The sequence below is a fragment of the Rhinichthys klamathensis genome, unplaced genomic scaffold (assembly GCF_029890125.1).
Source record: "Rhinichthys klamathensis goyatoka isolate OS25496 unplaced genomic scaffold, OSU_Roscu_1.1 h1tg000270l_1, whole genome shotgun sequence".
Classification (NCBI taxonomy): domain Eukaryota; kingdom Metazoa; phylum Chordata; class Actinopteri; order Cypriniformes; family Leuciscidae; genus Rhinichthys; species Rhinichthys klamathensis.
In genome coordinates, this window is record NW_026606790.1 from 1,849,639 (window position 1) to 1,876,154 (window position 26,516).

General features: G+C 37.9%; 2 protein-coding genes across 2 annotated transcripts in view; one reads left to right on the plus strand and one right to left on the minus strand.

Annotated features, from left to right (window-relative positions):
- Positions 1 to 26,516, plus strand: part of rpl17 (ribosomal protein L17) — a 138,882-nt gene that overhangs the window by 105,110 nt on the left and 7,256 nt on the right. The window lies entirely within an intron of this gene.
- nefma (neurofilament medium chain a) lies at positions 3,806 to 8,276 on the minus strand. Its single transcript, XM_056268228.1, has 3 exons — positions 7,198 to 8,276; positions 6,208 to 6,332; positions 3,806 to 5,695 (listed from the first exon to the last, which is right to left on the minus strand). The coding sequence occupies exons 1-3, from the start codon at positions 8,224 to 8,226 to the stop codon at positions 4,339 to 4,341; spliced, it is 2,511 nt and encodes an 836-aa protein (XP_056124203.1). The 5' UTR covers positions 8,227 to 8,276; the 3' UTR covers positions 3,806 to 4,338.

A 26,516-nucleotide genomic window follows, 5' to 3' on the forward strand; every position in this document is an offset into this window, starting at 1 on the left:
TACACACAACGCCTCTGCACTTCGATTTGTCTCAACATGGAGATGAGAGCTGTCAGTCAATAAATGGGAAAACAAAGTAGCTTACATTACTTATTTGAAAAAGTATCTCAGATATTTTGCTTTTAAATTTTAAAAGTAATGCGTTACTTTACTAGTTACTTGAAAAAGTAATCTGTTTGTGAGTAATATGTATCATATATCACTGATAAGGCACTTTGCCTGCAGCAACATTATGCAAATGGTCTCACACACAGCCACACTAGTATTGCCAATTACTTTCATTTAAAAGCATACCATCGCAGATACTTACACTGATGATTCTATAGAGCATTCAATAAAAATGACAATAAAAAATACATGATATAAATAATTTTAGGGAGATCTTTAAGTTGTTGATCTTGACTAAAACTAAAAATCTGATGAATCACAATAATCAGAATTTTTTTTAAATTTATTTTAACAACAGAGACAAACAATATACATTACATGTGTCGTGAAAAATCTGCATTACTGTCACATTTTAATCACCTGACCAGTCTAACAGTTAAAGGAAGTGGCTTGTGGTGTGGCTGATGTCTTCTTATATCTATTGTGTGAACTGATAAACAATTAGGTATATAATTGTTTAACTTTTTTGTAAAATAAATTGTGATATCAGTTCACACATAGACCTATGTGTATATATATTTGATCATTTATATATATATATATACACTCACCTAAAGGATTATTAGGAACACCTGTTCAATTTCTCATTAATGCAATTATCTAATCAACCAATCACATGGCAGTTGCTTCAATGCATTTAGGGGTGTGGTCCTGGTCAAGACAATCTCCTGAACTCCAAACTGAATGTCAGAATGGGAAAGAAAGGTGATTTAAGCAATTTTGAGCGTGGCATGGTTGTTGGTGCCAGACGGGCCGGTCTGAGTATTTCACAATCTGCTCAGTTTCTGGGATTTTCACGCACAACCATTTCTAGGGTTTACAAAGAATGGTGTGAAAAGGGAAGGGAAAAACATCCAGTATGCAGCAGTCCTGTGGGCGAAAATGCCTTGTTGATGCTAGAGGTCAGAGGAGAATGGGCCGACTGATTCAAGCTGATAGAACAGCAACTTTGACTGAAATAACCACTCGTTACAACCGAGGTATGCAGCAAAGCATTTGTGAAGCCACAACACGCACAACCTTGAGGCGGATGGGCTACAACAGCAGAAGACTCCACCGGGTACCACTCATCTCCACTACATATAGGAAAAAGAGGCTACAATTGGCAAGAGCTCACCAAAATTGGACAGTTGAAGACTGGAAAAATGTTGCCTGGTCTGATGAGTCTCGATTTCTGTTGAGACATTCAGATGTTAGAGTCAGAATGTGGCATAAACAGAATGAGAACATGGATCCATCATGCCTTGTTACCACTGTGCAGGCTGATGGTGGTGGTGTAATGGTGTGGGGGATGTTTTCTTGGCACACTTTAGGCCCCTTAGTGCCAATTGGGCATCGTTTAAATGCCACGGCCTACCTGAGCATTGTTTCTGACCATGTCCATCCCTTTATGGCCACCATGTACCCATCCTCTGATGGCTACTTCCAGCAGGATAATGCACCATGTCACAAAGCTCGAATCATTTCAAATTGGTTTCTTGAACATGACAATGAGTTCACTGTACTAAAATGGCCCCCACAGTCACCATATCTCAACCCAATAGAGCATCTTTGGGATGTGGTGGAACGGGAGCTTCGTGCCCTGGATGTGCATCCCACAAATCTCCATCAACTGCAAGATGCTATCCTATCAATATAGGCCAACATTTCTAAAGAATGCTTTCAGCACCTTGTTGAATCAATGCCACGTAGAATTAAGGCAGTTCTGAAGGCTAAAGGGGGTCAAACACAGTATTAGTATGGTGTTCCTAATAATCCTTTAGGTGAGTGTATATACCTAATTGTTTAATCTCTGGAAATTATTTTTGTAAAATAAATTGCGATATCAGTTCACACAGTACATGTGGTCAGAATTAATGGCACCCCTGGTAAATATGATCAAAGATGGTTGTAAAAATAAATCTGCATTGTTTATCCTTTTGATCTTTTATTCAAAACAATTCCAAAATTCTAACCTTTCATTGAAGTAAATGAATTGAAATTGGTAAATAACATTATGAAATAAATGCTTTTCTCCAAAACACGTTGGCCATAATTATTGGCACCCTTTTATTAAATACTTTTTGCAATCTCCTTTTGCCAAGATAACATCTGAGTTTTCTCCTACAATGCCTGATGAGTTTGGAGAACACCTGACAAGAGTAATAATATATAAGATATTATATTTAACTGTGGGCATGGGGTACTTTTTATGATGGGTTCAGATGGGTTTGCTGCCAAAAAGCTATTTTTTTAGTTTCAACTGACCATAGAACCCTGTCCCGTTTAAAGTTCCAGTCGTGTCTGACAACTGAATTTGCTGGAGTTTGTTTTTGGATGAGCGAGGAGGAATTTTCTTAAAACCCTCCCAAACAACATGTGGGGATGTAGGGGTTGTTTGATTTAAAAAATAATAATAATTGGGCTTTCTGACCCCAAGATTCAACTCATCTCTGCAATTCTCCATCTGTGATCCTTCTGTGAACTCTCCTCCTCACTGTACTGTGCATTAAGACAATATAGACACACATCCTCTTCCTGGCAGATTCGTAACATCTTTAGTTGATTGGAACTTCTTAATTATTGCCCTGATGCTCAAAATGGGGATTTTCAATTCTTTAGCTATTTTCTTACAGCCACTTTCTATTTTGTGATGCTCAACAATCTTTTGATGAACATCAGAACTATATTCTTTGGTTTTACTCATTGTGATGAATGATTAAGGGAATTTGGCCTTTGTGTTTCCTCATATTTAAACTCCCATGAAACCAGAAGTCATAGCTAGACAATTGCATGTTCCTAGTCACACTGGTGTGCTAAAAAAAAGGTAAATATTAATGGGAATATACTTCAGAGATATTTTACTCATAAAAGATTATAGGGATGCCAATAATTGTGGCCAACATGTGTTTGGAGAAAAACGTTTATTTCATAATGTGATTTTCTCCACACTTTCAATTATTTTACTTTTATTTTATGAAACATGAATGAAATATCAAAAGGATAAACAACGCAGATTTATTTTTACAGCCATCTTTGATCATATTTACCAGGGGTGCTAATAATTCTGACCACAACTGTACATATATATATATATAATTTGTATATGATTTTATGGATAATTTTTTTCATTTTTCATTTGTTGATGTTCTTTTTCACTTTTGAATTTACTTGCTGCCATGTTTAAAACAAACTTAAAGACATTTTTTTCCAAAGGCAATCACTCAGAACTTGCAGTGAACGTTGATAGTATTATTCTCTTATCTCTTACGAAGAATATTATGTAAACCATGCACACTCTCAAATAATGTGCATTAAAAAGGCATGCATGCCAAATGCATACCACATGAGGAAAAAAGACAACAAATATATATATATTTTTTAATATGATGTTTATTGAGCAAATGCTGCTGAGAAATTCATTCAGAGGAACAAAGACATGGGACAGCAAACGGTAGCACCTCATTAACGGTAAGTAGTTGAATTCAAGTCAATCCTATGCATACAAGAATGTATGTGCGCATTGACAGGTTTATTTTCAAATGCACTCATCAGGTAAACATAACTGACAACGGTAAAAAGCATGTTTAAGGCTAAGAGTTTCTTAGTTGCTTTATGTACTGAGTGTATATGACCATGGGCTATTTTCACCATCGCCTTCGTCCTTTTTTTGTATTTTGATTTTTTACATTTTTGGCTCAGTTGGTGTCCTCGCAATAATAATATGTATAAGGCTACTTTGTCAGAAGAACATATCTCTACGACCCTTGTTACCCTAACTTGAAGCAAATGTCATTCCCCACCACTCCGCGAGTATTTTATATTAGGGTGGTTATTATTCTATCTCAAAGAACGAGGAGCGCGCTCCCCCTGAGCTGGCATGCAGATGCCACATTCAAGTGACCGCCCCCCTCCCCCAGGTATTGCAGTTTGAACAAAAGTGAAAGTGAGTCCCCGGCGTCCCGGACCACATACGCAGCAGAACCCATTTAAAGCTGTCACTCAACATGCATTTTTTTAGCTTGCCGCATCTTGTGGCTTCTCTCTATGCTTGTTTTTGTTTAGTGTGGTTAATGTAATTAGGTACATCTGTTGAGCTCTATGATTTCTTCGTTATGTTCATTTTGTGTTGATTGCTTGAATGCCTCCTCCCTCGTTCCTCTTCAGTCGGCTATAGCTGTACGCTCGGGCCTAATCTGCTTCAGTGGACTTCACGGCTTTCTCCGGGGTTTTGGAGACTTTTTCCTGGACGCTCTCCTCCACCTCTTCTCCTTTCTCGGTGACGGTAACAGTTTTTGTGACTTGTTTGACTCCGCCCTCCCCAGTCGTGATGGTCTCCACCGTCTTGGTGATGACCACCCTCTGGCTCGATTCATCTTTGGTTGGGCTCTCATCCACTCCGTTGGAGACCACCTTATCGGACTCTTTCTTCTCGTCTTTCTTGGCCATGTCTCCATTCACGGTTGCCTCTTTCTTTTTATCTTCAGGCTTTTTTTCTGGTTCACTCTTTTTCTCATCTGCTGGCTTTGGGGAATCTTCTTTAGCTTCAGCTTTCGGTGGTTCTGACTTTGGCGCCTCTTTCTTGGGTGGTTCTTCCTTAGGTTCCTCTTTCTTAGGACTCTCAGTCTTGGGAGACTCACTTTTGGGGGCTTCCTTTTTTGGAGTCTCTGTTTTAGGTGTCTCCTTCGGGCTTTCGCTCTTTGGACTCTCACTCTTTGGACTCTCACTCTTTGGAGATTCTGGTTTAGGCGTCTCCGTCTTGGTTTCTGTCACAGTTGCATTGTCTTTTTCAGATTTGGGCTCTTCTTTCTCCTCTTTTCCCTTCTTGTCTTCCTTTGCCGTTTCGGTTTCTGCTTTCTTAGGCTGCTCCTTTGCTTCGGCTTCTTTTTCATCCGTTGATCCTTTGTCGCTACCTGCATCTGCCTCATCTTTCTCATCACCCTCTTCTTCTCCTTCTTCTTCTCCTCCGCTGGCCTGCTTCTCTTCTGCTTTCTCACTCTCAGGAGAGGCCTTTGCTTTGGGTGACTTAGTTTCTTCTGCTTCATCCTCTGCATCGTCCTCTTTCTTGTCCTCCTCACCCTCCTTTTCCTCCTCTCCTTTCTCTTCCTCCTCATCACCCTTTCCAGCTTCTTCTTCTTGTTCTTCATCACCTCCTTCTTTCTCTCCTTCCTCTTCATCCTCAGCAGGGGCTCCAGAGGCTACTTTGGCTTGGGTTGAGGCAACCACTTCCTCCTCTTCTTCTTCCGCCTCACCTTCACCTTCCTCTCCTTTCTCTCCTTCCTCATCACCACCTTCTTCACCCTCGGCCTCTCCCTTCTCCTCTCCTTCATCTTCCTCTTTGGCAGCTGACAACTCCTCTGCCATCTCAGCCAAAGCCTCATCCATCTCAGACTTCTCATCCTCCACCCTCGTCTCCTCGATGATCTCCTCCACAAACTTGTGTTGCACTTTAAGTTTAGGCGGCTCACTTTTGACCTTGGGGCCTTTGGTGATGGTCTGGCGATATGGGAAAGTGCTAAAGTGGCTCTCCTCTCCTTCAAGAAGTTTTCTACGTAAAAAACGAAAGGCATAAAAGATGGAGATACAATTGTGGTTTAGGCTATTATCAAAATTATATGTAAAATTTTCTCTGAAATATTTTTTTTCTTCTACAATTCTACAATTTCTACAAAATTTGTCGAAATACAAATAATTGCATGTTAAAGAAATACAAATTCTTTTCATAAAATAATATATATTCTCATTTGCATGGTTTATAAATGAGATATTTAAATAAAATATTAAATGTTAAACAAAAAAAGTTAAATATAATAATAATAATACATATTTTTAAAAATTGTTAATAAATAATAAATATTGCTCAAAATATTTAAATAATAAAATATTATATATTATATAATATCAATACATATTACTCACAATTATTAATAATAATAAATGATATTGATAATATTATAATATAATATATAATATTCTAATAATAATATGAATATATTAATAATAAGTACAAATAAATAGCATTTACACCATACTCATTTGCAAAATTGATCCCAATCTTACCTGTACGCTGCAATCTCAATATCTAGTGCCATTTTGACATTCAAGAGGTCCTGGTATTCACGAAGATGCCGTGCCATCTCCCATTTCGTGCTCTTGAGTTCATTTTCCAGCTGGTGGATGGTTTCCTGAGTCAGAGAAAATATTGTGACAGCTTAGTCAAATAAATCTATTGCTGAAGACTGAAAGAAAAAAAAAACTGTCATATTCTCAAGATAATCATTTGTTTATGCATATTCTTCACATGCTACAAGGAACTCTTTGTGGGTGTGATGCTCATACTCTCACTGCACCAATTCAATTATAATTCACAGCATCACTGTATGGCTTCAAGGACAATCAGTAGGTGCATTGAGTTTATGTGCATTGGGTGATTCCAGGACCAATGAGCAAACCCTGCCTCTGCTCTGACTCAGCAAACATTCAGGGGAGACTGCATTGTGGGTGTCTGTCTCTCCTTAACCCTTTCTAACACCATTCCACTGCACCTATGATGTAATGAACAACCATCATACGCAAATCCTCTGGTGAATGTCCATTTCTCGGCTTTTCATACTCTACAGTAGTGAGCTTGGAGGAAATAGCATTAAACAGTCATGCAGACTTAACTGCGACTTGATTTTATTGAAGAGAGCTGCAACACATTTTAAAAGTCAAAGTGATTTATGAGGGACTACTGCAGCAAAGGCTGCAACCATTGTCCACCACAATGTTCAGAGTAGTGGTCTAACGATAATAGTTTTTAAATGGCATATTCTTAAATCGAACAACATTATTTTAGATTATCAACACACACACACACACACACACACACAAAAACACTATTAGATACGGTAATGTTTTTCACAATTCAGTGCACTTTAAAGCACTTATAAAACAACGCACATTTGGAGGATCAGACTTGAATATTAAACTCCCTTTTTGTTGAAATGCCAAAATTAAATGTTATGCTAGAAATGCCCAATGTGTAAAGCATATGATTATGTAGCCTACCTGAAGGCTGGAAAGGTCATTGTTGTGTCGGTCCTCTATGTCGTTCAGCTGCCTCTCCAGAGACTCTTTGGTTCCTCGGACAGACTCCAACTCGATGGTTTTGGACTGTAACTGGCGGCGATAATCTGCGATCTCGTCCCGTGCGGATTTGATGGCGCCTTTATTTTGCTCAGCGGCCTCCGTGAGTTTCGAGTAGCGGCACACGAACCAGTCTTCCACCTGCTGGAGGTTTTGCGTCGAGTGGCCCTCCAGCTGCGAGCGAATCTCACGCAGCGCATCGGTGATATCCGTCTTCTGGTAGTCCCTCTTCTCCACGGTGATCTGCGACGCCTGCACCTGCGCTAACAGATCGCTGAGCTCCTCTTGGTGGTTGTTGCGAATAAACGCGATCTCGTCCTGCAGGGACTGCACTTTCTTCTCCAACTCTGCTTTGACGAGTGCTGAGTCGCCCATGTCCTTCTTCAGGGCACGGACGATCGCTTCCGTCTCTTCCCTGATGCGGGCTTCCTCATCGAAGCGGTCCCTAAGGCGCTGGATGTCTACTTCAATGTGGTCGGTGTCCAGTTGGATCTGCGCCTTCTCGTTGTGGATCTGCTCCAGCATGGAGCGCAACTCCTGCAGCTCTTGGTCGTAAAGTTCGCCCAGCTGAGACTGCGACACCTGCTTCTGCCGCAGTGCCTGGATCTCCGCCTCGATCTGCTGGTTCTGCTGCTCCAGAAAGTGCACCTTGTCGATGTAGCCCGCGAAGCGGTCGTTGAGTCCCTGGAGTTGTTCCTTCTCATTGGAGCGCTTGTAGTCTCCATTGAGGATGGAGGTCTGAGTGAAATCAAGGCTGTCAGTGGAGCTCAGAACCGTTGAGCCGTAAGCTCGCGCCACCGGGACGTTGAAGGTTCTCTTGTAGGAAGAAGAACTCGGGCTTGCCCTCGACCAGGTCTGGGAGCGGAACCCGCTAGAGGGGCTCGAATAGCTCGTCCTGGTGTCCATCACCCTCCGGTAGGGACTCCCTATAGTGTCTATCGAATAACTCATCCGGACGGACGGGGTGTGAACGTGCAGATGAACAGAAGAGTGAGGTAAAGTAGTGAATAGGTGTAGAGTGTGTGGCTCGTTCAGCGCTGGATAGCAGCTCTACCTGCCTTTATATAGTCGAGGCGCTGTTGCGAAAAAACTCAGGCTTGTTTTGACTGGACCATTGATCCGACGATGTGGGAGGGTCCTGCTTGCTACTCTTATCTGTATCAGTATTTCAGATTCATATTCACACATAACGAGTGCTTGGGTGGCTAATGACCTATAAAAATAACTTTCAAAAAATATTTTCTGTTGGAAGGTTTTTAAAAAAGAGCCTACTTTTAAACAGGACACTAAAATATTTATTTGTGGTGTTAATCATATAGGCCTATAATACATTGATAAACTATGAGTAAGCATCATTTTGTTTTATCACAGACAGTGATTCCCGCATCTCTGATCGCTATCGTGCGCTTAGCCCACTAAACTTTTGCGGTTATACAAATGTTTAAAAACTCAATTGAAATGTATATAGGTCTATACACTTTTTTGTGTAAAAATAAATACATTTTAAGCTTACATGGGTGGTTGTAAAAAGTTTTAAAAGAACAATTTCTTACAGAATATAATATACGTTGGTTTCGATAGAATTACAATATGATATCACGTCTTAGGGTATTTATTATGATGTTATAGGGCTACAGTTACAGATACATTGGTACTTGGACAGAGTCTGATCACGCAGCCCAATCACTGACTGAGCGTCCACAGTCAGCACCAAGGACAGCGGCCCGTTTCTCAGACACATTCAAGGACATTTAGCTGTAGAGTCAACCATGAAATGACTATTTTCGGTAGCACTTTATTTTAAAGGTGATAGTTACACATGTTGCATAACAGTAAATTATGCATAATTTCAAGTAGCCTAACTAACGCTAACCATATAGTAATATTTAGTACTTATTTGTGTAACCTAAATACACTGTAACAATGTCACTTTAAAATAAAGTGTAACCCTATTTTCTTTTGAAAATGTGGCATTGATGAGTTTATTGATTTCTTATAAGAGAAACATTGAGCAGACATGTGCCTTGCACTGTGAAAAAATAGAAATAGAAAAATAGCCCTTTTTTTATCTCAATTCATTTCTTTGCTTATTTAAAATAAATGCTCTATTTATAACCTATGTAACACTACCTAAAAAATAAAAAATATTTGCAGGATGTGGTAAAAGTTTAAAATTGTACAGTAACATTTACTCAACAGTGAGAACAATGTATGCTGCATAAATGCATTATAAATGCATATAATAACTGGCATATACTTTTATTGTGTCATCCTTGAAGTTAGGAAGCACCGCTATACTCTGTTGCAAAACATTATTTGCTGCAAATTAGTGCAAATCTGAGTTTGGCTTTTTGTGCTGGTTGACGAATTACTTATTTTTTATTAACCAGAATCCTGCCGTTTCCGAATAGACAAAGTATGCGAGTCATGCATTGGACTGGGACGTGTCAGATAGTGCTGACTTCCTCTAAAAGAACACCTGCTGTTATTTGCTTCACATGGCAACAAGGATTTGAATTTACAGAGTAACCTGAAGGACATATGACGCATCGGCCTATCTGACCTCCCTCTTTAAGGAGAAAAACCTGAGTAAAATTAGCAGAAGGGCTGTCAACAGGCTCATAACATGCCAAAGATGCGCATCGTTTTTTTAACATCATTTTAGAGTTTCATTATTATTATTATTATCTGTGTGAGCATACGTTTTAAAGATACTTCAGTTAAGAAAACGCAACCCGGGAGTGTTGAGATGGTAATTGATTGATCCAGAACTGCAGTCGCTATAGATAATTCAACCAAAGTGCTTCATTCAGAGCTACACAGTGCTGAAAGTCACTCTGACCTTATACAGACATCGAGCATTAGCAACTGCTAATTTCCTATAGCCTATTTTCTATTGCTCAGCAGAGTTTAATCATATCACTAGAAAATCAAAATGATTCATTCATGTTCCAAAGCCATTCCTATTAAACCAAGAGAGGAGGTTGAATTTGTCCCTTTGAGAGGACTAAAATTAGACATTTCCAATTAATTATAGGCCTATTTGCTTTGTCATTGGATTCGCTGTGTCTGAGCACTGAAGCCAGATTTAGCCAGCGTGCAATCATGCGGAGCAGCAGAAGAAGAGCTCCTGAACTCAATGACCTTACGTCTCTACTGTCCACTCTGCATGTCCAGCCCTGAGAAAAGACCATCCATTTTAAATGTGCAAATCATCCCTGAGGAGCAGGGCGCCTGTCGCTCAAGGTGCTTTTGTGGCCATGCAGAGCAGGGCGGTTTAAAATTCAATGCAGGCCACCAGTAATGCTGCAGAGCACGCCCTTACAGTACCAGCCCACTGTGATGTATTATTGGAGATCCAGCTATAATGTGACGATATTACGGGCAGTGAACTCAGAATCAGTATGACGGTGATGAGGCACGTACGCAGTCTGTGATTTATTAATAAAGAATGATTAGGGGAGGTATGCGGCGCATTAATGGAGGCAGACGCTCATGGAAGTGACTTTCATAAGAAAACGTCTGCCAAGAACAGAAACGTAACAAATCTAATGGGATCTTTTAAAACTTGTCATGTGAATATGTTTGGTGCAAAACAAAAACAAAAAGTGCCTACAAACGGGTTGCAAAAAATGTGGGTTGCAAGATAAGCTGTGTAGCAGTGCATGAAGGCTTGATGCTGATTTAAATCTCTGGAGGATACTGCTGTTAAATCAGCCCTGAAGGGATTCTTTAGCTCGTTTCTCCTCCCCTGATGAGACCGGATGACTCAGCAGTAATCTGTAGACAATGTGAGAAGTGCATTATATCTGAAAGTATTTGGAAATACATTGATCTGCGTAATTCGTGACTCATTTAAGGTTCCACCTAACTTCAACTAAACATTTTCCATTCCTTGCCCTCTCAGTGTGTTTTTCTGCCAGCAATGTTTTATTCATGACCGAGGGGAGAGTTAGAGAATGGGTTAATGCATTTGTGTTTGCAGTGTATGTGCGTGTAAGAGACCCCTGCTGGTCTCTTTTTTAGCTGTGATTTATGGCCGTATTTTCATACCCCCCCCCCCCCAAAGTGGTTAGCAGAACGAAGATGTTGGGAGTCAGCATATCGACGTGGAAGCAGAGAGCAGCATCATATGAGCAGAGAGTCTTAATGGTCCATGTCATGGACAAAATCCAACCTCATTAGACACTCCTACAACATGTGTATAGACTCATGCAATCAATGAGTCTTGAAGAGTTGGAGAAGTAAAAAAAAAACATACTTCAACATCTCTCATATCTCCATATACTTTGCAAGAGAAAAACTGCAGTAGATGTTATAAGGATCATGAGTAATATGCTGTAAATATATGAGCCTGATAATATTTATTTAATATTTGTAGTAATATTTATTTGAATAACAATTAATAACTATTCAGCCTTAAAGGATGCATTAAACTGATCAAAAGTAAAAGTAAAGGAATTAAGAATAGGAAACTATTTGAGGGAACAGCATTTGTAGTTGTGTCTGAAACCATAGTGCACTCAATTAATAAAGTACAGCAATAGCCTTTTTAATTGATTATTACATTGTTTAATTAAGGATTGTACACAGTTTCTATGACAGAGTTCAAGATAAATCTTTTCATTACTATTTGAGCTGCTAGGTTGCTAAGTTTCAAAAGATTATTAAACAGCAAGAACAAACTTCACAGAAGTGGCAGCCTTTCCGGCACACAGTGTCCGAATTCGCTCACTCGTTTTTATTCACTCCTTCGTGTGAACTATATTAGTGGACTAATGTATGGAATAGTGAATGAGGGCATAGGGCCATAAACTGGGAATTTTCTGAGCGCCTCCACTTGTACTATGTGACTGCTGTATATACCACCAGAATGCTGCAGATTCATGCTGTGTTCATGCCGTCATAATTACCGTAATTTCGAGATGACAACACGTGACGTTCTTCCACAATAAAAAGCACACATTTTTTGAACAGGGTGATGACAGTAAATGATGACAGTGTTTTCATCAGTGCCGTGCAGTGGTGTTCTGAAATAAGGAGGCAAACCCTCACAGGTTTTAAAAAAAAAATATATATATAAATCAAATGTAAATTCATTCCAGTTACACTTACTGCTGTCACGTTGTCCTGGCTAAATAAACATTACATAAAAAGAGAAACCAAATACAATAAAATGTTGTATTTTTACATGTTAATGTTCTATTTATTAAAACCAAATAAATCTCATCAAATTAGTGTTTTACGCATTTTACATTTATTCCAAAATAATAACTAAAGGCAGTAACAATTTAAACAATATATTTTCTTTTTTAAATATTTATTTTAAAATGGTTTTGTTTTTTTTAATAGTCAACTTATTTTCATCAGTCATCAAGCTCGGTAAAGACTAATCACATATCCACAGATAAATTCTCTCTCTCTCTCTCTCTCTCTCTCTCTCTCTCTCTCTCTCTCTCTCTCTCTCTCTCTCTCTCTCTCTCTCTCTCTCTCTCTCTCTCTCTCTCTCTCTCTCACACACACACACACACTCTATCTTGCACTTGGGTGTCACAAAGCCAAACAGATTTGTTAAATCTGAATGCTTGCTCAAGATTCCCAGGAGGGGGCTTTTTATTGGGCAAAAATGATGACAGGAGAAACTGTGTTCATTTAGCTCACCCCCAGGAACGCGAATGACTAGTTGCAGTTTTCCTCACAGTTATTGAACACACTCCCTCACCCCATGCATCCAATGGATGAGTAGCTCAAATCCACTATCTCTGCATTTCAAAGGTAATGAACATCAGTGAATGATTGAAAAACTATAGATTGCTTTAGTCTTGCTTTTTAAAGTCTCAACTGTCATCTTTGTCTTCTTTTTGAGTCGACTGTCATCTTTGCTTTTACAGCATATGGGTATGAATAGGAAAGGGAGGGGTTAAAATGAACTTTTCACATTTCAAATCAATTTTAGATTTTGTTTTTATTGACATTACTGTTCAATACGTTGGGGTCCACGAGGTTTTAAGAAGTTTCTTGTGCTCACTGAGGCTGCCTTTATTTGATCAAAAATACAGTAAAAACAGTAATATTGTAAAATAGTATTTCAATTTAAAACAACTATTTTATATTTTAATACGTTTTAAAATGTCATTTATTCTTGTGATGGGAAAGCTGAATTTTCAGCATCATTACTCCAGTCTTCAGGGTCACGTGATCTGTCATTTGCTTTCTCATATTCACAACACATCTTCACTTTTACAGCAATTATAGATTTGAGAGATTGGATTGTGCCTGTGTTTTAGGGTTGCCAAATCTTACACTGGGGGGGTGTAGGCTGAGTCACATCTCCCTCTCGGGACATCATCAGGTTGGAGGATGTGATGTGATGATGTCATAGAGAAAGCTTCGTGTATGGATAGGAAAGGGAGGGGTTGCCCAGGATACGCAGTTTATCTGCAATGCATCAGCAGCTTCCTCTTGCATTTTCCTTCCCCTCTTTCTGATTATCATACCTGAACTATTGATAACGCAACGAATAGCAATATTACAATTAACATCCTAGAAATGTAGCATATTTGTGTCACATCTGCCATTTTTTGCCATCTTATTTGTGTCCCAAAGTTAGACTGCTTTGTGGGTGGATCTCTCCATCATGTGATCTAACAACCAATCCAAACTTGAGTCCTTCATCAGGTGAAAGCGTTCGAGGAGTGTCATCGCATCACTGATGTCTGTGTCGACAAATTGTCCCTCTCAGGGGACAGGAAAGGAGATTGCTTACCCTTCATAGATTAGATTAGCCAACAAAAGATGACTTTCAGCAGAAAAGGAGCAGGATACATGCATTCACACACACTTGCATGGACTCGCAAGCTCTCGCTAACAAGTCGTATCCTTGTGATGTATACGCAACCATCTAAATGATACTGTAACTGTTGTTTATGACTGCACCAAACATTTTCATCCCCTCTCTAATATGACTCTAGTCTAAGCTAAACGTATACACTGATCAGTCATCGTGTCAAAAGACTGGAACGCTTGATTTACTTTTTGACAGAATGATTTTACCCAGCAGACTGAAATAAATGATAGACAGAGGTGGACAGTAACAAAGTACATTTACTTGAGTACTTAAGTACACTTTTTGTGTACTATACTTGAGTAGTATTTTTTCTGGAAACTGTAACTTCACTGCATTTGAAAGACAAAATCGTACTTTTTACTCCACTACATTTCTGTCAAGGTCCTTGAGTAGAAAGTAGTAACGTCAGTCAGGGGATGATTTTGGTTGCAGGGGTTTTGCATTTTGGGTGGAAATGAAAGTCGGGTTGAAAGTCAATCTGACGTTGGATTCTGACATCAACCTGATTTTCAGCGTTGGGTTTGGTCTTCTAAATGCAAATTTTGTCATTGTTTTGGAGCACACTAGATTATAGATAGTAAGGCTAACATATTCATACTATAAGCCAAAAAACTTTTCATAGAGACTTTAAATAGAACACTGTTTGAGGGAACAGCCATTTGGGTGTTCGAAACCATTGTGGATGTTATTGAGTGCACTTATTCAATCTCACATTCAATCCCACTACTGGAACTGTGTTCTAGAAATAAATTTGATATTGATATGAGGGTAATGGGGCAATTTCGGACACAACCAATATTCCGATTAACGTAAAAAAAAAAAAAAAACTTTTTAAATGTAACATATTGCATATTTTTATAATAATATAATGTTCTGGTACACATGCACTTTTACACTGCCTAATTTCATGGCACAGAAATGTTACCCTGCAACTTTAAATGACCATGTAATTGATTCAACAACTCATCTACAACTGCAACTACGCCATAATAAAATGCTGAAAAAGAGCTGAACATGTTCGTTTCTGATTTTCAGTGTCAGGCTACTGTTCAATGTAACTGTAATATGAGGCCATGTTTTTATTTATTTTGAATCAAATAACCCATGAAATAGTGTAATTAGAGAAGGTCCACAGATAGCAAGTATTTCACCTACTTGTCAGAGCTGCTATTCCAGGATCAAGTTCAATACACTTGTCCTGGCAGACAGTCAACGACAAGCTCCCTACTGATGCCTAGAAATGCTGCTCGTCCACTCCGACTGACCACCACATCACGTCTTGTCATTCTTGGGCCAGAACCTCACTCACCTCTCAGATACCAAATTGCTTCTACAGCTAATACGATTCATAATTAATATACTGAGAAAATGTATAAACTATTGATTATACAATACAGTCAATTTGTTCAACTCATTATTAAACCACAAAGGAAGGCATAATAAAATGGTGGGGACCATATATCTCTCACTCTTTTGTTTTAAATGGGTGGGGGGTCTATTGCTTCCAGAGACTGCAAGCAGACTTAAATATGTGTGAGGCTAAAGCAGGTAATCATCCAAACAATAAAACATAAGATAATCGATCCTTTAGCCTTAAACCAAATGCATATACATTATTCTTTATACCACAATCATTTATGTCAGTAGTTAGCGGGTGTGTGACCCATATTCATAAAAAACTCCATATACTTCTCCTGTGCAATCTTAGATTGTAGCCTAAAACAATATTCTGAATTGTTCACTAATTCAGTTATAAAATATTCAATCCACAGCATATTAAGCCTGAGACATGTCCAATATTTTACATTCTGAAGCTATGCTAAATCATGTTAATAAGCAGAAATGGTAGCAAATGAGTCTGAGGAGCGAACTAACTTAACACACAAACTTGGTCTTTGCAATATATCGAAATATACAGACACTTTTACAGACTTTCTAAAAACAAGTTTGATAGGATTTCAATTATAAAACAATAGATATTATGGTTCAAATATGATTCTGATTCCGGTAGAGTCGATTCCAGAGAAATGTATTTTCTAGATTCTTGAGAAAAAGGGAATATGATATGTTAATTAAACATTGAGTACTGCAGTGATTACGGCTGCATCCAAAACTGCATATTTGCCTAATATATAGTAGTAGTGAAAAAACAGTATGTGTCAAAAGAAGTAGGCCTATATGTTTGAATTCACAGTACCCATGAGCCCACGGGAAAGGATTTATAAATGGAAGGGAAGTGAAGTGAATCAATTGACGCTGGTAGGTCACATGATGATGACAACAACATGGCGAACGTACTGTATATGTCCGGATTACATTCATACTACACACACTCTATAATAGAACATACGTTTTTAGCAGTCATGAAGTAATTACTTATTCAAAATATGTACCCACTCAAGAGAGTATGCGATTTCGGACATTGCCGTATTTTGTAGGCCAAAAACCTGGAAATGAGTTCACACTAATTTTCATACTGAAGTACAATAAATATCTTTAAATCTTTTACTCAAGTAATATTCTAAACAGTGACTTTAACTTCTACCAAAGTCATTTTCTGGTAAGATATATATATACTTTAACTCAAGTGTGGCTTTCAGGTGTATATTCAGGTATATTCTCATTAGAAATACTGTACATTGAACCAGCAGTGGATTCCAGAATCCACCCCCTTCACATTTATATGACTTTTATTGATAGCATGAATGACAAGACGGTTCCTAAAACTTGAGATTAAGGCCTAACAAAATGCATCATGTATTTCAATGCAGCTTCACAGTAAGAAACAGGAAAATAACAGTGTTAATGCCACAAACTTCATGTAAAGCAGCACTACAGCAGATTGGTGCGTCTCAATAGTCAGGGCTGATCAGGGATTCGACTTTAAGGGCTCAATCTCAAAACCCTTCCAGTGCACTGAAACGTTTCCTCCCTAAAAAGTCCCCCCAAAGCACCATGAAAACCAGGGAGCATCGATGCTCACTATATGCCTGCATCCAAAAATTGCATACTCTCGTGAGTAATTACTTGTTTTGAATAAGTAATTTCTTCACAAGAATGTTCTATATTAGTATGAATGTGTGTAGTATGAATTTAATCCGGACATACTACATTCACCATGCTGTCATTATCATGTGACTTACCAGCATCAGTTGTGTCACTTCACTGCCATTCACAAATCCTCTCCTGTGGCCTCATGGGATAGTAAAGTGGGTGCTTCTCAATACTCAAATAGATGCTTCCTTGTTTCCTCGCTCCTCCGTCCTCCAGCCCGTGACCCGGAAACCGATCGAATTCAAACATCTCAATTCTCTAATTGCACCACGAGGAGGCGAGGAACAGGGAGAGAGGAAGCTTGCTAAAGAGTCATGAGGATACACAGGTGTACCCTTCCCTTGAATCCTAAGAGGGAGGAGCTAAGACGCGAGGAAATGAAGTGAGGAAAGGATACGAGGATGCACAAATAAGAAATGAGAAGCACCCAGTGTCTATGCACACTTTAGAATCTCGTCGGGAGTAGTAGGTCATCCGGGTACTTTTTGCCTACTCTTTTATGAGCAGCTACTGTGAATTCAGACACTTCTTTTCTCACATACTGCTTTCACATAGGCTACTATATAGTAGAGAAGTATTTCAGATGCAGCCACTGTTCCCTTAATGGAAGTTCTGAAGCGCGAAACAAAAATCCCAAACAAACTCTACACATAATGACACGCAATAAATGTTTTTTTAAAATACAAACCATTATTTAATTATAAACATACATCGCTAGACAGGTAATGAACATAATCTAGCAAACATTTCGAATTTTTTTACAGCTGAAATGTTGCACGTATATGTAACAAACAAAGTATTTATCATAATGTACTTTAAATAACATAAAACATATACAGTAAACATCTCAGTTCTGCTAGCCTACCAGTAGTGATGTTGTACAATGAGGACATTGTCATGTTGCCAGAACTAGACTCACCAGAGTCCGAATGTGTAGAAAGCCATCATCCTTACTGTCCACAATATTAATGTACACAATATTATGGTTCACGACCTTAGCTAGAGAGTTGATTGAGATAGGATAATTATTCAGCTCAACGTTTACTCAATTTAGTTCAGATCAGATTCAAAAAGTGTGACACTGTAAACGAATATCTTTTGGTCAACAGAATCAAGTGTTCTGTGAAGTTGACTTAGTCATTTGCAGTCGATACTCTCGCAGTGCCTCGAAAGCAAAGAATTGAATCGTTATGGAATCAAATCTCAGTGTTTTATGAGCCACTACCAAACAGTTGAGACGTCAATTTATTATTGCTTCATTCTGCATTGACCTGCATCATTTAATAATTAGTTTTCCATTTAAACATTTCTTCTATCTAAAAAAAGTCGTTTTAAATTTCAAATCAAACTTGCTCACCTGTAGGTAAACAAGATAGGCCTAATATTTTATCTCATGCAATGACATTCATACATATAAAATGTGCCTAAACTGTCCCAAACCTTTTTGGGGCCACTGTATTATGCTGCGTTTTATTGCACTGCATTGCTATAGTACTGTGCAGTTTTATGATGTCCTGGATTGTATTGAGCTGATGTGTTGCTCTTTCTCTGTATTATATTGTGCTGTGCTATACCATCCTGTGCTTGGCTCTGCTGTGCTGTTTTCAGGCTCTTGTAAGGGCTCTCTGCCTGCTTGCAGCTTCAGACAGTTTCCCCCACGTTCCTCTCAGTAATTTGCTTTTGTCTCTGCAAGAGCCAATTAGACAATAAATGTTTACACAGACAAGCTTAATGTGCCAGGAGTTTCTGAAATGCACTTGGTGTCCTTCAACTGCCTCATGCAGGATCATCAACTTTTCTTGGCTGCCTCTATTACATAAAAACCATGTCAGAATTCAAAACATACTCATATCCATGAAAGAAATATCATTTTGCAGTATTTCCTCAGGAGCAGGAAAAAATTAGATCACTGCAGAAACGGCTGAGGGTGGAGACTAGAGACACTGTTTTTTCCATATAGGTTTTTTTTTCTTTTTCTATAGGTTAATGCCACTGGATGGTTACTGCACAGACTTTCAGATATTTACATTCTCTGTCTTCTTCCTGCAGGAGCAGTATCTGATATTTAATCAAAAGCTAATGCAACGCCGTCTCACCTCGCGGGGTGAGGGAGATATATGGATGTGATTAGTTTTATGGCAGACAAGGGCAGCCAGCCTGTCTCACTGCAGCCCTGAGTCACACCCAGAAACCCCGTCTGGCCCACAGCAACATGCAGCTTGAAGAACAAATCGAATCAGAGAAACTTAATATGATTTAATGGCATGTGAGCCATGTTGCAACAATGAACCACAGATAAACTATCTATTTTTATTTAGATAGATTAACTAATCTATCTATCATCTCTCTGTCTGTCTATCTATCTAATCAACAAACACCTTTCACGGACAAATAATGTTTAATAAACAATTAATATAAATTGACACATTTATATAAAAAGTCATATTAAATAATTTAATATGAGTAAATTATTATGTATATATATAATATAGTCATTCCTAATAAATACATATTAAATATATTTAAAACTATTAGAAATTACTAAGAATCATGTGACAGTGAAGACTGGAGTAATTGGCTGATGAAAATTCAGCTTTGCATCACTGAAATAAATTATGTTTTAAGGTATATAAAAATAGAAAACCGTTATTTTAAATAGTAATAAAATATTGTAATAATATTTCACAATATTACTGGGGTTTTTTTTGTATTTTTGATCAAATAAATGCAGGTTTGATGAGCATAAGAGTCTTCTTTAAAAACATTTAAAAATAGTAATATTTCTAAACTTTTGACCCTATCATTTAAAAAATATATTAATTATACTGTTATATAGTGTTTGATTGTGTTGGAAGGCATTCCAAATGAACATGAAAATGTAGTAAAGTGAATTACTGCAGAAATTCCCTGTGAACGGGAACACATGCAGTTAAGGTTTCTGCTGCTGTTAGCTCTGGACTGGGCCGGTCTGGGCTGAGGGAAATGTGCTGCGTCCGCAGGCCCGCTAGCTGATATCCGATGTGAGATGGAGGTGTAATTGATAATGGTGCAGCCTCTTTTCTGCACTGCAGAGCTGCTGTACTTCCTGTGTGTTCATCTGAGCGTGTGTTTGTGTGTGTGAGTGAGAGTTTGTTTTGGTGGTGCTATATTACATTCAGCTACAGATAATATGCTGCCCTCTGTTGGACAGAGAGAACACAGGGCACTATATAGTGCTGACTTGCAGACTTGACAAATTCTGCTGAGACAGCTGCATAGGAGGAAGGTATACTGGCTTCATCTACAAAATTGTTTCTCAATACATAGATGCATTTTTCTCATAAGAGCCATATTGTGTTATCCGAGGGCAATGAGTTGATTGGAGGTGACCTTGGGAAAATGCATGCTGTGTAAGAATGGACAGCAGGGAGGAATAATGTTTAGTGAAAACATGAGAAACTGATGGGAGGGAGAGGCAGAAAAAATAAAAGAGAGGATAAGAAAAAGGTATTGACTAACTAATTATTAAGCAACCCTTGTGTCATTCAATCTCCTTGCTTTTGTACTCAGTATAGAGGTAGAGCGTGTGTGTGTGTGTGTGTGTGTGTGTGTATGTATGTGTGTATTTATTTATTTATAAATCACTACTACTAATAATGATGTTATTATTATCAATAATAACATCATCAATAAATAATAATACAATAGTATACAATTATTATTATTATTATTTTGTGTTTTGAGCAAATTTTTGACAAAAGAAAATGTTTTAAATATTTAGCACCACTAGAATTTCCCAAGAACTTTAACCGACAGAAATATAAAAATAATTTTAATTACCACAAAACCATGGACTTCATCTAACGATGTCCAAAAGTCCAAAAGACTTTTAGGCTATGTTTAGGTTTTAATTTGAATAATTTAAGTTTTCGATTCAAACTTATTCTAAAATCATGACAAGGCAAAAATTTGAGTGAAAATATGTATATGAATTTCAGAATTTCTCAGTATTTGGTTTGTTTTTAATGAAAGCGGCACTTAAGCAGGTTTGTGTAAAACGTGATGATGTCATCCAGCATGATTTGAGAATGATGCAAAGACCATCATGACTTTCAATAGACGAACATCTGACTGTCTGTACAAAGAAGTTACAATGTCAATGTCACTAATTTACTGATGTCAGGTGTGGGTTAAGAATTGTGAGGACTTTAAAAGGGCTTTATTTTATCAAAAAAATAAATAGAACACAACTTAAACCTCCCCAATGGGGGAAAAACCCAGTCCAGGGCAGCAGGTCTGGAGCAAGGCACAAACAGGCAAGGCTTCCACACAATAGATGATCATTTCACACAGGACCGAGAACAAAAGGAGAATAAATAGGAAATCAGAGGGGTAACAAGTGAGAGCGGGTGGGGCAAATGAACCAATAAACAGGTAACCAGAGGACGGGACCAAAAGGACAGAAGCGCACAGATGTCAGGACACCCGAAACTGAACCAAGAGGCCGAAGTGTCAGGATCCAGACACAACGCCTCGAACACACAAAACACAGACAAGAGAGCACAAGGCCCAGAGAACAACCCCAAAGCTGTACACTCACTTAAACACAAGACAAACACTGTCCAACACATTCTCATCCCAAGGCGTCATCTAACTGACACTTTTGACCATGCGTCAACATGCCGACGCACATGGTACCCTTTAAGCGTCAATATGAGACGCTCATCCTCGGGCGTCATCTAACTGACGCTTTTGACCATGCGTCTAAATCCATCCGACGCACATGGTACCCTTTAGCGTCAGTTAGATGACGCTTCCGTTATGGGTAGGTTTAGGTCTGGGGTAGGGTTAGGGTTAGACCACTAGGAGGCGCGTCTCATATTGACGCTTAAGGGGTGCCATGTGCGTCAGCATGTTGACGCATGGTCAAAAGCGTCAGTTAGATGATGCCTTGGGATGAGAACGGGCTGTACTGTCAGGATCCTTCCTGTCACCAAACTAAGATCAACCTGACAACTTATTAACTTATTGTTAATAATCTTAGAACTTTCCATTTCTTCCCAGGTTTAGTCTGACTTTAACTAGCCTCATATTGCATCACAAAAGAAATGCGCTAGAGTTCTGAAACATAACGATATAAATAGGAGCTTCATTCTAAGGAGTTTTTTCAAATGTGAAAACTTTTTCTCTTTCATCCCACGTAGTTTTTCTGCTGTTTAATTCACTCTGCACTGCTTTGAGATCAAAGACACAGGCCATGGAGCACTTCTCTCTCTCTCAGGAGAGATCTCAGCGTTGTGCTCCTCTTCTGGATGTGTTTCACTCTCTGTGTCGTAGGGGAGGACTGAACGTGTTCTGTTAGTCATGGCGCATTTGGCTAAACATCATGAGATCGGCCCAAGTCCTTGATGAAAAGCCCTTTCCGAATGTCCCCAAGCATCTCCTGCAGTGTGATGAACGCAGGACTCTGGTCTCTGCAGATTCCTCGCATTAAATATTTAAAACTCTGAATGCAGCTATTAGTAATCGAGATACGCAAAGCTCCCTTTTCCCCTCACCGAACACCTGTGCTGGTAAAATCCACCAGAAAAAAAGTGTTGCAGAAAATCTCATGCTGCAGTTTAGAAACACTATTGCGTAGGTGAACATGTACTAAAAATAAAATTCTTTTTTTTTTATATATATATATTACAAATATTACTAAATTATACAATATTTTCCTCTAATGCCATGCTAACTGTTGTTTCTTCACGCAATTTTCAATAATAAATCTATTTTTCTGACATAGTGTTCCTCTGAGACCATCATCTGTAAGGAGTGTTTCATCACGTTTTATACAAGCTATTTTTAAATGTAAGCTATTATAAAGGTAGTATTTATAATTTATTTATTCATATTCATATGTATATATTCTATATTTTTTGTAATTAATTATTCTTAAATACCATGCTAAAAATTATGCAATTTCCAATAATAAACGACTATTTATGACATTATAGTGTACATCTGAGGCATTGTTTCCCATTGTACGGTTCATTTCATTACAGCTTGGAGTTTTATACAAGCTTTTTTTTTTGCGATCTTTCCAACCACATGCTGAAGTAAATATTTGTACAAATGTGATCAGTTTGCTATAGCTTTATTTCATTTTATTTAGGCGATTACATGCATCTTGTCCCATATGTTCATGGTTTACTGATAGCACAACGGTGAAAGAAGTCACTGAAAATCGTCAATAAGCAATTACATGCTCATTAACTGTTGACTTAAAGATGTCAGTTCCAGTCTCTTCACAGCAGTAGTGAAGAGTTTATACAACCCCTCCTTAGCTCTTTCTATCTCTCTTTCCCTCTCACATTAAATCCATCTAGTTTCATCTCCTCTTTTACATTCAGTTGTTCCACTGGACCTCATTTGTTCACAATCTTGCATTACTCCCTCTCCTCAAATTCACAGCCAACGCCCAGCTTCTGCAGTACTGCAGTCTCTCCTTTTCCAAAAGTCTTACCCCTCCTCTTGATCACTCTCTAGTTATCTGCAGTGAGGAGGAGGGAGAGGAGGAGAGATGGCGTGAGGAAGAGCACACCTCGCGACTCACGCTGCTGCAACACACCCCAGGATCAGTTCATCACAATTCATTGCACCGACAGTCACTTAGAGGCTTGTACATTTACACAGGAGCGTAATTCATAACCCACTGCACGCTCTCTCTAGCGCCGCTTGCATGACTGTCCTCCCTCAGGCCACTCATTAATCCGAGCTCTATATCCTACTGCCCTCTCACAGGTGTAGAAGCATGGTTCTCGGTTCTTCATGCTGGGGAAAAAAAAATGTTTGGGACCTAAGCTGGCACATCACATCACAACAGTGTTGCCCAATGTTACTAACTTGCATAAAACATTAAAGGCTAAATTGCCACTTGCTGCAAAAAAGATATCTTTCTTTTCAATAATTCTACCCTTTGATGCTTCAAGAAGAATGGCTTGAATTCATTGATTTATTGAAGCAAACTTGCCTAAAACATTAAACGAGGCTGAATTGCAACTTGCTGCAATTTTTTATTTATATATGACATAAATATGATTTATTTATAATATAAAATAAATATTATAAATAATCTTCATATACTATTAACATATCTTATTATATTATATTACAAAAACATTTACATTTTTTCACATAGAACCAGTGTCATTTTAGTATTGTTTATAGCCTATAGTATTTATTTATAATTTAAATTCATTTTTTATATTTTCAGTTTTAATTTTAATTTAAGTTTGAGTACTTTTGTTGTGTGTTTATTTTTTTTATTTTTTAGCTGTAGTTATTTAGTTACTGCATCTTTAAATAAAAGATGCAGTTATTTATCTTTAATTTATTTTTATTTCACTTTTAGTTTTAGCACTTTATTTCAATTAACAAAAATGATTTTAACAGAGTTAACAACAATATTGTTGTTAATGGTCAGCCAGACCAGTTTTATAGTGTCTGGAAGCCAGAGTTGGACAGTAACAAAGTACATTTACTTAAGTACTGTACTTAAGTACACTTTTTGAGTATCTGTATACTTTACTTGAGTATTATTTTTTCTGGAAACTTTTTACTTTAACTTCATTTGAAAGACAAAATCGTACTTTTTACTCCACTGCATTTCTGTCAAGGTCTTTGAGTAGAAAGTAACGTCAGTCAGGGGAAGATTTTGGTTGCAGGGTTTGCATTTTGGGTGGAAATGAAAGTCGGGTTGACGTCAACATCCAACATCGGACAGAATTTGGATTTTGGTCGGAAATGAAAGTTTGATCGATGAACCCGTCCAACGTTGGAGATTTACGTCAATCTGACGTTGGATTCTGACATCAACCTGATTTTCATTTTCAGCGTTGGGTTTGGTCTTCTAAATGCAAATTTTGTCATTGTTTTGGAGCACACTAAAAGCCAAAAAACTTAAAATAGGGCACTATTTGAGGGAACAGCCATTTGGGTGTCCGAAACCATTGTGGACGTTATTGAGTGCACTTATTCAATCTCACATTCAATCCCACTATCCAGTATGTGTTATAAAAATAAATTTGATATTGATATGAGGGTAGGTAGGCAGGAATAGATTCATCCAACTTAAGTAAAAATCGGTCTTTACAACATTTACTTGTAACGGAGTAATATTTGACCAGTAGTATCTGTAGGCAAGGCAAGGCAAGGCAAGTTTATTTATATAGCACATTTCATACACATTGGTAATTCAAAGTGCTTTACATAGGAGGAAATTATTAAAACAGTTTAGAATAAAAAAAATAAAATAAAGTACAGTAAAAACAGTCGGACGAACAGATGTACTTTCACTCAAGTAAGGAAGTTGTGCACTGCTGGAAGCACTATATATAATAATCTAAGGACTGAATTGTCCACTAATCTGCGGAAGGGTTTTCTCATTCACGTGCCTCAAATGAGTACATAGTGGTTTTGAAATTGTAATGTGATGCCTTTACATATTTAGTGTTTTCATTTCATAATTTTTTCTTGATTATCTTATATTTACATGTATTTGTTTACTTTGATTACCTTTTTTTGTACTCTTAAAGTGGCCTAGGATAAATGTGCTCATTTTTACTTCTGCCGACGTTTTTTTTTTTTTTTTTTTGCAATTGTGGTTGAAAATTTTGTTGTGCTTTCTGCTAAAGTTGGAAAATGTTCAATAAATATATATATTTTTTTAAACAACAGTGTTTGGGGGTAATGCATTATAAGTAACGCGAATTACGTAAACGGACTACTTTTTTTTAAAGTAACTAGTAAATTAATGCATTACTTTTAAATGTACGACAAAATATCTGAGTTACTTTTAGTTTTTAAGTCATGCAGGTAATTTTGTTTTCCCGTTTACTGACTGTCACGTCTCCTGTCGCCATGCTGAGAGAAATCTGGAGGGAGGTGTAAAAGCATTGTGTGCGCTGATGATTGTGTTTACATGGTTATTTTAGTTCTAGACTATGTGAACATGTATTTATTAATCTCACAGAAACAGATTAAGTATTTCTCAAAATTATTAAAAGCAATGAGATGATTAAAAGCACAGTGAGATGCAAACTAATCACATGCTATAAGACATAGGCCTACTTCATGCATTTAACCTCACTTTATTAACCAATGACTTTGTTGCTGACATTCGATAATCCAGTTCAACCATACTAAGCAAAAATGACTTTAGCTTGTAACAGTGTTTCATTTTTTTATTGCTGAAGTAAAAGCATGAGTAAAAGTGGTGAATTTTCTTCCTCTGCAATCCAGAATGGCAGCACAACTGGAAAGTTTGAGCTGCGCCCTCTACTGGACAGGCGTGAATTTGCATTTTCTTCAGCCTGGG